This window comes from Cydia strobilella, chromosome 11 (genome assembly GCF_947568885.1).
Source record: "Cydia strobilella chromosome 11, ilCydStro3.1, whole genome shotgun sequence".
Classification (NCBI taxonomy): Eukaryota; Metazoa; Arthropoda; class Insecta; order Lepidoptera; family Tortricidae; genus Cydia; species Cydia strobilella.
This window is the reverse complement of record NC_086051.1, coordinates 18,771,549-18,783,932: the sequence shown is the minus strand read 5'-3', so window position 1 is coordinate 18,783,932 and position 12,384 is coordinate 18,771,549. Positions and strand designations below refer to the sequence as shown.

At 45.4% G+C, this 12,384-nt stretch overlaps 1 protein-coding gene across 2 annotated transcripts; it reads left to right on the top strand.

The window, feature by feature from the left end:
• The first annotated feature begins 1,527 nt into the window (after positions 1-1,527).
• Positions 1,528-12,367, top strand: LOC134745615 (serine/arginine repetitive matrix protein 1-like). Of its 2 annotated transcripts, none has more exons than XM_063679712.1 (7): positions 1,528-1,812; positions 1,887-2,579; positions 3,003-3,105; positions 4,970-5,240; positions 5,524-5,589; positions 5,959-6,218; positions 8,282-12,367. In XM_063679712.1, exons 1-7 carry the CDS (start codon positions 1,611-1,613, stop codon positions 8,340-8,342), a joined length of 1,656 nt encoding a protein of 551 aa, XP_063535782.1. In that variant the 5' UTR covers positions 1,528-1,610; the 3' UTR covers positions 8,343-12,367. The 2 variants fall into 2 exon arrangements, with proteins under 2 accessions (XP_063535782.1, XP_063535781.1); XM_063679711.1 differs by having other exon boundaries at positions 1,529-1,812; positions 2,997-3,105.
• Positions 12,368-12,384: the final 17 nt, after the last annotated feature.

Below are 12,384 nucleotides of genomic sequence, written 5' to 3'. Positions count from 1 at the left end.
TTTTGTGTAAATTTGTGCAATAAAGTTTAAATAAAAAATAAATAAATATAGCCGATGGCGGCAAAGGGGAGAGGGATTGGCATACATTTGGTTAGAAATTTTATTCTCTAGGGTGTGTGGGGGGACGGATCCCTTTATTTTACCGAATTTGTTTGACCAAATTTCATTTCCCACCCAAACTTTTTGTCACCTCAATCTTTCCCATATAATTATTTCGCAACCATTTCATTTCCCAACCCCATAGTTGGGAAATGAAAATGACGTACTAGGTTGGGTTAGGTTAGGTTTGGATTATGTAGTTGGGAAATGATTGATTAGGGTTTTAAATTTTTGGGAAAGATAGTTTGGGATATGAAAATTTGGCAAAAAATATTCGGTAATGCATCAGTAACCCGTTGGGAGGCAATTGTTGGCGACGCCCATGAAAGTTTACATTGTTAACGGCTTCCGCTTGTTGGCTTATTAATATTATTAATGTGTTTAACTGAAAAAAAAATGTGTAAATTGTAACCCCTTCATAAGTGTTAGAGCTTTATCGATGTCACTATTTTTGTAATAATTAAGCAAATCAAACAAGAATTATACTAATTGCATTTATTGTTTACGAATTTATTTTGTTGTTATGATGTTTAACAATTGTTATCTGGCGACTATTTTGAGGAATGGTAAACAGTCACAAAGAAGTGGTTAATCGGAGCCTTAAGTAATAGGATAAATAACTATTTAATAAACAATTTATCTTATTTATTTAGTTTTACTTAAATTCCCCTTTTAACTTTGGATACATTTAATTAATATTAAATCTTTATTTTACAAAAGAAAAATTTGGTGCACAAAATTACGACCTCATGTGGACGCGACCCTCGGTCATGAGGAATCGAAGAAGATGATGAAAAACTACGTGGACGTCCGCATCTCCTGATTTGATCGGTCACAATCTTATTACATCCGCAACACAAAAAAAAATTGAAATAAATTGATAATTTAATCAGATAGTGTGCGTAAAATTATCTCGCTTGCGCAACAAAATGGATAGTATTTGAGGACTACAGGTCTTAACACTTTGCTAAATTTAGTGACTAACAAGAGGGACGCCGCTATACGTGAGACGCGATAAGAGATACATCCTATCGTTTCTCACGTATAGCGGCGTCCCTCTTGTTAGTCACTAAATTAGGATAGTGTAATAAGCTCTTTACATATGAGGATGGCTGGGGCTGGGGAGGATATATAGTATAAATATGCAAAATAATTGATGGTGACTATTTGCAGTGTGTGATGTGGGATGCTCGACGTAGCAAAAATGGAAACTTGCGAGTTATTTTTTTTTAACAATGACTACAGATAGGCGCCACTGTCGCGTACGACGAAGCCACATTCATCATGTTATAAAATTTGAGTGAGTATAATCGATTGGAGTGATAAGAATGACGGATCATCATGATTTTTAATCTAAATCAAAGTTGTTTTATTGATGATTTTTATCATATTATACTACTCTTTGATTTTTATTATCATTTTAAAAATTCTGATTTGAACGCGACTTTATTTACGAACGCAACAGTTTTGTTATTTTTGAACGCAATTTACGAACTGTCATTTTCATTATCATGGCGGAGGACGAGGACGGTGTATCAAATAAGAAATCGGCCCAAAATTCAAATAATGCAGGGTCTTCTCAGGACAACGAACAGAACAGAACGGATTTGCCATACTTCCCCCGTTTACTAACCCCGGAAATTGACGAAGCGAAGTGTAATAATAGCGAAAACGGCGATGCGTCGCCCGCTGAAGCAAAAAGTTCGTCTTCGAGTGAGTGCTTGGAAGTTGTTTTTTGTCATCTAAATATAAAGGCACGTCTCGAGTCTCGTTCGTTTTGCTTTCAGAGTCCACCGGGGCGACACGGAAGGAGGAGAACCCGTTTTCGTTCCGGCATTTTCTGAAGCGCGACCTGTCGCTGCCGGGCACCTCGACTTACGAGAGCACGGGCGCCCGGCCCAAGGTGTACGCCAGCACCGTGCAGCACTCGCCCACGCGGCCCGACACGGCGCGCGACCCCCAAGCCAAAGAGAAGAGCGCGGAGCCCCGCGCCAGTGATAATACGTCTTCGAATAGTTCCGTAGAGGTGTCTCATAATAGTGTAGTGGACAATTCAGAGTGCGACCGCGACCCGTACGCGGCCGGCACAGACCCGCAGCCGTACCGGGCCGGCCTGGAGCCGCTGGGCATGCCGTCGCTGCCGGACTTCGTGCAGGATCACATACTAGTGGAGCAGGCCTACCTGAACTCTAACGGGCCCATATCAGTGGATCTAGACAATCTGCCGGATTTTACGTTTAACACAAATTACAACGCGGGGGGCGCGGGGTCGCTGGGCCGGCGAGGGGCGCGAAGTTATGGCGGACGTGGTTACAGCGAGTATGCGGCGCGCGGACCGCTCGACCTGCCGCCGGGCGCGGAGGGCGCGCCGCCCCCCGACGTGCCGCTGAGCTTGGACCTCACCGAGTCTGTGAACCCCGCTGACCGACGGAACATGTCTCCTCGCAGCACCTTTCCGCTAGACCTGCCTCCTAATGCTGGTGAGGATTACTTTAGTATTTATTGTTCATGGTATCAACTACGAACAAAGTGAGAAAATGTATTATTATTTGCATAATTATGATAATTGTTTATCACTTGCTGATTGCATGACCTGACTTTTAATTATGTAAATTGTTATGAAATATTAATGATTGATTCAGTTTTATAAAACTTGTATAGCATTGTAGATTGCTTCTGCAGTACAAAAATGCAATTATGCCAGCAGAAGTGCTCCTTTTAGTAAAATACTGTATACTACATGAAGTAATGCTATTATAATAAGTATTATGTTTATTGAAAAATTTAGTTTATGATTCTTCCTTGGCTTACGACTTCCAAGGATTTGACTGTCAGCTCTGATGTCAATATGTTGACACTATTTAAGAAAGTGTATGATGGCTGTGTTGATGTGTCAGGGGCAGAGTCCATGCGGCTGCCAGACTTCCTGCCGGTGCACCCGGGACGGACTTCACCGGAGCCAGAGCCTGACATGCAGCCTTTGCTGCAGGAGCTAGAAAGGACAAGGTATAAACTTTTTGCAATCTTACACTTTTCACAGCAGCACTAGCGCATAAAAGTTAACCAAAGGAGGCGAGGGATGAAAGTAGAGATGCCACGAATATTAGGCAACTATTTGGTATTCGGCCGAATGTTGCCTACTATTCTGCCGAATACCGAATATCTGTTGCACCTACCTAAAAAGAAAAAATACGCAAAAAAATCTGCAAACCACTGTGTTTTATTTTAACATGTTTTTTTGGAAAGTTGTTAAATATTAAGAGCATTTGTTGATTACAAATAAAAAAAAAAAAATAGCCTTTTATTTCAGACATTATTTACAATTACAATAGACAGGTTGAAATATTATTATTTTTATACATATAATTCTAGTAATTTATCATATCACACTTCTTTGTCTTTTGGATGTCTGTTTGCCAATTGGCAAAGGCCTTCTCCAACCTTTTCCATTCTTTTCTATCCTGAGCTACTCTGTTCCAAGTTGTTCCAGCCACTTGGCGTATATCATCTTCCCACCTTTTTAACCGACTTCAAGATTTCAAAGGTTTTTTTTTTTTTTTTTAATGTTTGTTACTCCATAACTCCGTCATTTCTGGACCGATTTCGAAAATTCTTTTTTTGATTGTAAGTATATACATACAGATTGGTCCCGATTTTGTCAAAAAGCAGTTCTGATGATGGGATCCATGAGGAATCGAGGGAACTCCTCAAATGTCAAAGGCATACATATAGTGATTTTAGTATTTTCATCAACAAATCAAGCACTTACATTTAAAAAAGTGACATTTGATGAAGTGGAACTGCTGATGATGATCAGAACGGAACTATTCAATGACACATAGTTCACGTTTGGCGATTTGTTCTCTTCCTTATGGACCCAAACCCAAACTTGGACCCGGACCCGGGTCTGAACATGGACCGAACTCTGACCCGGACAGCCGGACACGGACCCGGACTCGGATCCGGACCCAGACCCGGAAATGCTACTAGAAAACTGGGTTTGGTGTGTGGGTGTGTTTTGAACTGCGATTCTCACAGAACAGAACTGCTATCAGAAAAGTAGGTTAGGTTAGAGCTGTGACCCTTACAGAAACGAAATGCTACCAGAAAAGTAGGTTAGGTTAGGTTAGAACTGCGACCCTTACAAAAACGAAATGCTACTAGAAAAGTGGGTCGGTTTACCTCCTTTTTTACATAATTAGGCAAAAGATGCTGTCTTTTTCATTTCATTGTCTGGAATCTAAGAATGCTTTCAGCGGCATCCCCCATTGAAGTCGGTTTTTTTTTCTTAAAAATTATCAAGGGTCTGCCTCCTCCTTTTGCCTTCCCTGGGGTACCATTGAGTGACCCTTTTGCTCCAGTTACCTTCTTCCCTGATCATGTGGCCAGACCATTTCCACTTCAGCCTTTTAATTTTTGTGGTTATATTGTGTGCCCCACGCAATGGATTACAAATAATTTTATTTATTTTTATCATGGGTCTAATTTGATTGACTATGTTAGTGAACGTTCACTAGTTCTGAGCAAACGTTAAATCTTAGCAAACATTGTGCTTTTTTAGCTTAGCGCACAGTTTTCATAATTAACGTGACTCAAAATGTTCGCATGTTATGCCGAATATTCGGCGCCTCGCACAGTTTTCATAATTAACGTGACTCAACGTTCGCATGTTATGCCGAATATTCGGCGCCTTGGGAATATTCGGTATTCGGACAAAACCACTATTCGGTGCATCTCTAGATACCCACAAGCACAAGTTAAACGTCAGAATGGTCAATAGTCAAAGCGTTTATTTGTAAAACATAGGCCACGATGGAAATTGTACACAAAATAAAAGATAAAATAGATCCTCCTGCTCCTGCTCCTGCAGGTCGGAGTTAAACTTGGAGCGGCGGCGCTGTGCGCGGCTGGAGGACGAGCTGCGCGCCGCGCGCCTCGAGGCGCCGCCGCCCGCGAGGCGCCACGAGGCGCAGTCGCCGCCCGCGAGGCGCCACGAGGCGCAGTCGCCGCCCGCGAGGCGCCTCGAGGCGCAGTCGCCGCCCGCACGGCGCCTCGAGGCGCAGTCGCCGCCCGCCCGGCGCCACGAGGCGCAGCCAGCGCGGCGCCACGCCGGCGACGCGAGGGCCACCGGCGATGATGCGGTAACGGTAGCCAGCAAGCTAATTATTTCTACACATAGGATTTCATTCATTGTACAATTTGTAAAGTGGGTATCACCATGGTTAGCTATTTAGTTAGACACAAATATTTATATGCAGATGGTGCATGCACCTGATATATTTTATACACTGAATCTATAATAATATCTACATTATTACGATACAAAAGTGCTATAAGCACGAAATTTATAACATACGAAATTATAACGCTGTATAAATTCATACATGGTTTGATTATAATCAATGTTGAAACTTGTTTTTTCAGTATCGAGAATCACCCGAATCAGAATCATTGGTTAATCAATTGAGGATACAAATCAGGAGGCTTAAGGTCAGTCGCTGACTTGTGTGTTAACATTTCATAATAATTCGGGTTTTTAGCTTTAAGTATTAGGAAAAAAATTATAAAATTTTGTAAGTACAGTAAGTGTCCCGACTTCAGTATTAAAGTTGTTATGCTTACTACTAGCCGTATAAAAAAGTGATGCTTATGTTGGAACACCGACATACATATATATGGAAATAGCCTTTATTGTTGAAGTTTTATTTTTATCTTCTGCAGTTTTTATTATTTTAAACAATAATGAAATTACATTAAAATTGATAAAGGTCATCAAATCCTTTGTAAATGTTGGAATGGCTCGTTTTGGGATTTTTGGGGTAAAAAATTGTAACGAGCATTTATTTTGTTCCTGTTCAGGAGGAGCTGGCGGGCGCGCAGGCCGAGGTGCGCTCCCTCCGCGGCGCCCGCGCCGGCGCCGCCGCCGACCTGCGCGCCGCCGCCGACGTCGCCGAGGCCTCGCTCCGGTACGTGCCCCCCGCCCCCACCCCCCCACCCCCCACTAGTGTTCAGGAGGAGCTGGCGGGCGCGCAGGCCGAGGTGCGCTCCCTCCGCGGCGCCCGCGCCGGCGCCGCCGCCGACCTGCGCGCCGCCGCCGACGTCGCCGAGGCCTCGCTCCGGTACGTGCCCCCCGCCCCCACCCCCCCACCCCCCACTAGTGTTCAGGAGGAGCTGGCGGGCGCGCAGGCCGAGGTGCGCTCCCTCCGCGGCGCCCGCGCCGGCGCCGCCGCCGACCTGCGCGCCGCCGCCGACGTCGCCGAGGCCTCACTCCGGTACGTGCCCCCCGCCCCCACCCCCCCACCCCCCACTAGTGTTCAGGAGGAGCTGCCGGCGCCGCCGCCGACCTGCGCGCCGCCGCCGACGTCGCCGAGGCCTCACTCCGGTACGTGCCCCCCGCCCCCACCCCCCCACCCCCCACTAGTGTTCAGGAGGAGCTGCCGGCGCCGCCGCCGACCTGCGCGCCGCCGCCGACGTCGCCGAGGCCTCACTCCGGTACGTGCCCCCCGCCCCCACCCCCCCACCCCCCACTAGTGTTCAGGAGGAGCTGCCGGCGCCGCCGCCGACCTGCGCGCCGCCGCCGACGTCGCCGAGGCCTCGCTCCGGTACGTGTCCCCCACCTCCACCCCCCCACCCCCCACTAGTGTTCAGGAGGAGCTGCCGGCGCCGCCGCCGACCTGCGCGCCGCCGCCGACGTCGCCGAGGCCTCGCTCCGGTACGTGCCCCCCGCCCCCACCCCCCCACCCCCCACTAGTGTTCAGGAGGAGCTGCCGGCGCCGCCGCCGACCTGCGCGCCGCCGCCGACGTCGCCGAGGCCTCGCTCCGGTACGTGTCCCCCACCCCCACCCCCCCACCCCCCACTAGTGTTCAGGAGGAGCTGCCGGCGCCGCCGCCGACCTGCGCGCCGCCGCCGACGTCGCCGAGGCCTCGCTCCGGTACGTGCCCCCCGCCCCCACCCCCCCACCCCCCACTAGTGTTCAGGAGGAGCTGCCGGCGCCGCCGCCGACCTGCGCGCCGCCGCCGACGTCGCCGAGGCCTCGCTCCGGTACGTGCCCCCCACCCCCACCCCCCAACCCCCCCACTAGTGTTCAGGAGCTGCCGGCGCCGCCGCCGACCTGCGCGCCGCCGCCGACGTCGCCGAGGCCTCGCTCCGGTACGTGCCCCCCGCCCCCACCCCCCCACCCCCCACTAGTGTTCAGGAGGAGCTGCCGGCGCCGCCGCCGACCTGCGCGCCGCCGCCGACGTCGCCGAGGCCTCGCTCCGGTACGTGCCCCCCACCCCCACCCCCCAACCCCCCCACTAGTGTTCAGGAGCTGCCGGCGCCGCCGCCGACCTGCGCGCCGCCGCCGACGTCGCCGAGGCCTCGCTCCGGTACGTGCCCCCCGCCCCCACCCCCCCACCCCCCACTAGTGTTCAGGAGGAGCTGCCGGCGCCGCCGCCGACCTGCGCGCCGCCGCCGACGTCGCCGAGGCCTCGCTCCGGTACGTGTCCCCCACCCCCACCCCCCCACCCCCCACTAGTGTTCAGGAGGAGCTGCCGGCGCCGCCGCCGACCTGCGCGCCGCCGCCGACGTCGCCGAGGCCTCGCTCCGGTACGTGCCCCCCGCCCCCACCCCCCCACCCCCCACTAGTGTTCAGGAGGAGCTGCCGGCGCCGCCGCCGACCTGCGCGCCGCCGCCGACGTCGCCGAGGCCTCGCTCCGGTACGTGCCCCCCACCCCCACCCCCCAACCCCCCCACTAGTGTTCAGGAGCTGCCGGCGCCGCCGCCGACCTGCGCGCCGCCGCCGACGTCGCCGAGGCCTCGCTCCGGTACGTGCCCCCCGCCCCCACCCCCCCCACCCCCCACTAGTGTTCAGGAGGAGCTGCCGGCGCCGCCGCCGACCTGCGCGCCGCCGCCGACGTCGCCGAGGCCTCGCTCCGGTACGTGCCCCCCACCCCCACCCCCCAACCCCCCCACTAGTGTTCAGGAGCTGCCGGCGCCGCCGCCGACGTCGCCGAGGCCTCGCTCCGGTACGTGCCCCCCACCCCCACCCCCCACACACCCCCACTATTGTTCACTATCTAACTAACTGTCAATCTAATAAATGTCTAATCTGACTATCAATAAACTACCATATCCGACCGACGAGATTCAATTTATAAACAGGTAACCGATCCTAAACCTAACCGATGTTTTGTTCCGCAGCGATCTGCTAGCGGGCCTAGACCAGCTCCGGAGCCTGAGCCACACGCTCGACCCCACATGACGCCGCTAACGTTTAGGCTAGTGTGTACTGTACTGTACTGTACTGTACTACCACTACTATACGCTCGCCACCGGCATATAACCCCCCACACACATTCATTGCGTCATATACAAACAAATATCAGTGACAAAGTGTTAACTATTTGTGATTTGTATACCTTTAGTTTAATACCCACCATGCAAGAATAAAAGTAAAAATTAATAAATTAACATAACAAAAACATTTCAAAATAGTATGAAACAAATAAATAAATAACATGAGACATCTTATACCTAGTCCCACATCCAGTAGGTAACGGCTTGTGTTTTAAGATACATCATTATTTAAATATATCTACATTATTGTAGTAAATGTTATAAATTGCAGCCTTTGGGAGAAGGGAAAGTAAAATTAAAAGTTTAAATGTTTATGGCCTGTTTCACAATGTCCAAGTAAAGTATTGGATAGCTAATTAACAAATAAATTAACTGTCAGATAAAATTTCCTACAAAAAAAGCACTTTCTCCAGCAGATAAAGCTTATTTGGAGATTTTGAAACGCCAACGATGACTTTATTCGTCAGATAAGTGGCAAGTAGCTTATTCAGGACTTTACTTGGACATTGTGAAACAGGCCCTTAGTATTATAAATATACAACTGATGACTGTCACGTATTTACTTAAGGCCGTTCCCTGAGCCAGAAGACGAAAAATCTCCTTATATGATCATGTTTTTCTGAGAGGCGTTGATATTCGTAGACGTGGAAAAAAATATATGTAGTTCTTGACAATATTATCTTTAATAACATAGCTACTGATACACGAATTATGACACTTCGCTCGATACAAATAATTCCCAAAGTAACCTCTAACTCGGACTTTTAATCAAACTTTACTTGGTTATTTATTATGTGACATAAATAAAGAACGAAGAAAAAACAATCTCAACTTAAATAGTAATTTGATAGCTTTAGGATTTCGATATTGTAAGGTAACGGTTTTAAAATAAATAAAAATCGACAAAATTCGATCAAAATTGACACTTGGCGCGCATGATCTTTCCCGTTCTTTCTTGCGAAATGTGACAGTGACAGCGGCACACCGATGGAACGGCCTTAATGACGAGATACTTTCTGGCAAGTGTTGCCATTTGAACTTGTAACTTTTAAAATACAAGTGAATAAAAATTAATAACACTGTAAATATAAAATTGTACAGCACTCCGGTCTCTCGGGGCCACAAGTCTCGCCTTCCCTCGCTCTTAGAGTTTGTCTTGTTATTCTACTTGTGATCTATAATTAACTGAAATAAATGGCATCTTTTATACATATTTGATTCTCGAGTACCAGAGTATTGTGTTTTGTACATTTACCTTTGAATTGATTGAACTGATTGATACCTGTTTCCTTGAAATGGATTGTCTGTGGAAAGTTTTGGACTGCTGCAAAGGTAAATGTAGTAAGGTCTTTAGAGCGGTTTCGCACTACGTCCGATTCGAATCCGATCCGAACCCGTGAAAATGTGGTCCGAAGTAACTGTAGAACTATTTCAATAGTAATTTACGCACTAGATCCGTCTGATTTCTTTCCGAAATCGGATGACGTGCGTAAATTATTATTATTATTATTTGTAACGCAGGCAGGCAGTTTAAACAACTGATAATGCCTGTATACAGAGTCATAAACCGAGTTCTCAGTGTTGAGTAGAATTTGCTTTGTGCTTATCTAATTTATTCTTAAACTCATTGACATATAATTACAATTGAAATAGTTCTACGGCTACTTCTGACCATATTTTCACGGATTCGGATCGGACGTAGTGCGAAACCGCTCTAACCAATCTTACGAACAATATACTTAACTCGAGGTCGAGGTTATTTTTCAAACGTAACGTTATTCTTTTCGTTATTACAAACGGAATCTCATTGTGATTGTGATAGTTTTCAGAACATAAATGATTATAAGAAAACAACTAGCTGCTGCTATTTATCTGTGTAATACTTTTGTATAAAATACTTATTTCTGATCAAATATTACCTATTATAACTACTATATAAAAGTAACTTATAGTTAATAGTAAAAAAAATGTGTAGACATAAAATACAGTGAGCTAGTAAATATATTAAAGAAAGATAAATAAATAAAAAACATTTTGCGTAAAAAAGTGGGTGTTACAAGTATAACTTTAATTACAAATAATGACTTGAAATATATTTGTATCATAACGATTCTTGAATGTTTATATGTAAACAAATAGTAAGCGTGGTCCGTGACAATGTAAATAGGTACGGTCACAGACTTTAATTGTTGATCCATTAAGGGACGTCGCTCTACACATGCATAGCGCTGTCTCGCTTGCACATGTTATTCCGTACGGAAAATTCCGAACGTCTGCGGCCAGCCTTAAGGTTAACCCTATTATATAAGGTTAAGGTATGAAAATTCCAATGTAAACCCTCAATGGCTCAACAATTAATGTCCGTGACTGTACATAAGGAGAGATGAGTTAATGTGAACGATAAAGTAATATTATTATAATATAAAAGTAAAACTGCGAGTGATATATCGAGTAAGGTATGTATTTGTAGCTTAAGCTATACGGCAAACTATACGGGGATTGTTGATTAGATTCTGAAACTTACCATTGTGTTGACATTTCTATAAAATTTGATTATTTGTGGTAATGTTGTACTAAGCAAAAACTCTTTTTTTTTATTAGGTATAAAGTTGACTTGAGGTATTTTTTTTAAAAACATGAATAACAAGAGCTTCTGTCGTCTAGTGATAAGACTGAGCGACTTTGAAATAGAATGTAACATAGAGGGCGGTCCGACCAATCATATTCGAGAAATAAATTATACACCTAAAGATTGACCTTTATATAAAAAAAATATTAATAATTTTTTCTAGACATATTGATTACCTTTTGTATTATTTATGAGCTCCCGATATTACGACGCTCATAAATCGCTCATAAATAATACAAAAAGTAATCACGGTCTATATCCTGGTCAATATAAGTCTAGTGTAACTAACCGTGAATCATTCAAAACTAATAATTTTTTTATTAAACACTAATTCATATTAGGAAGTGTCGATCGTGATTTTGTATGAAAGAAATTACTTTATTGCTCTAGTAAAGGTTTGTTGGCTAACAATAGCATAATGTCATTTAATATGATATGAATGATATGATATGAATCAGTGACAGTGAGGTCGCTGGTAGATATTTGGCATCTAATGGTGCTCCCATGCTGCAGATATATGTATAAAGTTACATAACATGGTAAAACATTAATTACAGTCTAATTTATAAATACTCGTATTATGTATATACAGCTTAATTCATTGCAATAAGGTGAAAAAATGTAGGTATAGTATGAATCTTCTCAAATGATTTTTACGCTTAAGATCCCAATCTGTTAAACAAAAGCCATTGTTTCTTTTTTTGTGGGCGGTCGGCCATTGTGTCTGAGTACGTGCCATTGCGTCTGAGCGCGTGTCATCACAAAATCATTTGAGAAGATTCATACTATATACATTTTATGGACTGTCCAAACTGGCGTTATATAACATTATAAAAGTGCAGTGTGGAACTACCTATATATTATTATTATTCAGAGCCCACTGTGTCCCACTGCTGGGCAAAGGCCTATAACAACATGCAATCACCGTATAGAAAAGGTATTCTCCAGGCACTTGTGTCTTGTATGGAGTTGGACGAGGCTTATATCCAGAATATATGAAATATATTTATTGTAACATTTACTTATATTTAACTTATGCACCTTCGTTTATATTATATAATAACTGATAAGCTATGATAGTTGTGTGTTTATCAATTTTGCTCATTTCAACAAAATCATTTGGAAAATTTCAGTTTGTTTGTGCCTTACCTAGTACCCCTAGTAGATATTTTTTTATCGTCCTCAATAATTATGTTAAATTTCTTGTGTATGTAATTGTGGAGATTGTTTAAATGATTACTTTAAATGGTTTGTTTCGACGTACTCGCGGAAGGATCTTCCGGAATAAAGAAGTTACTTCGTTAAAACGACTTTATAT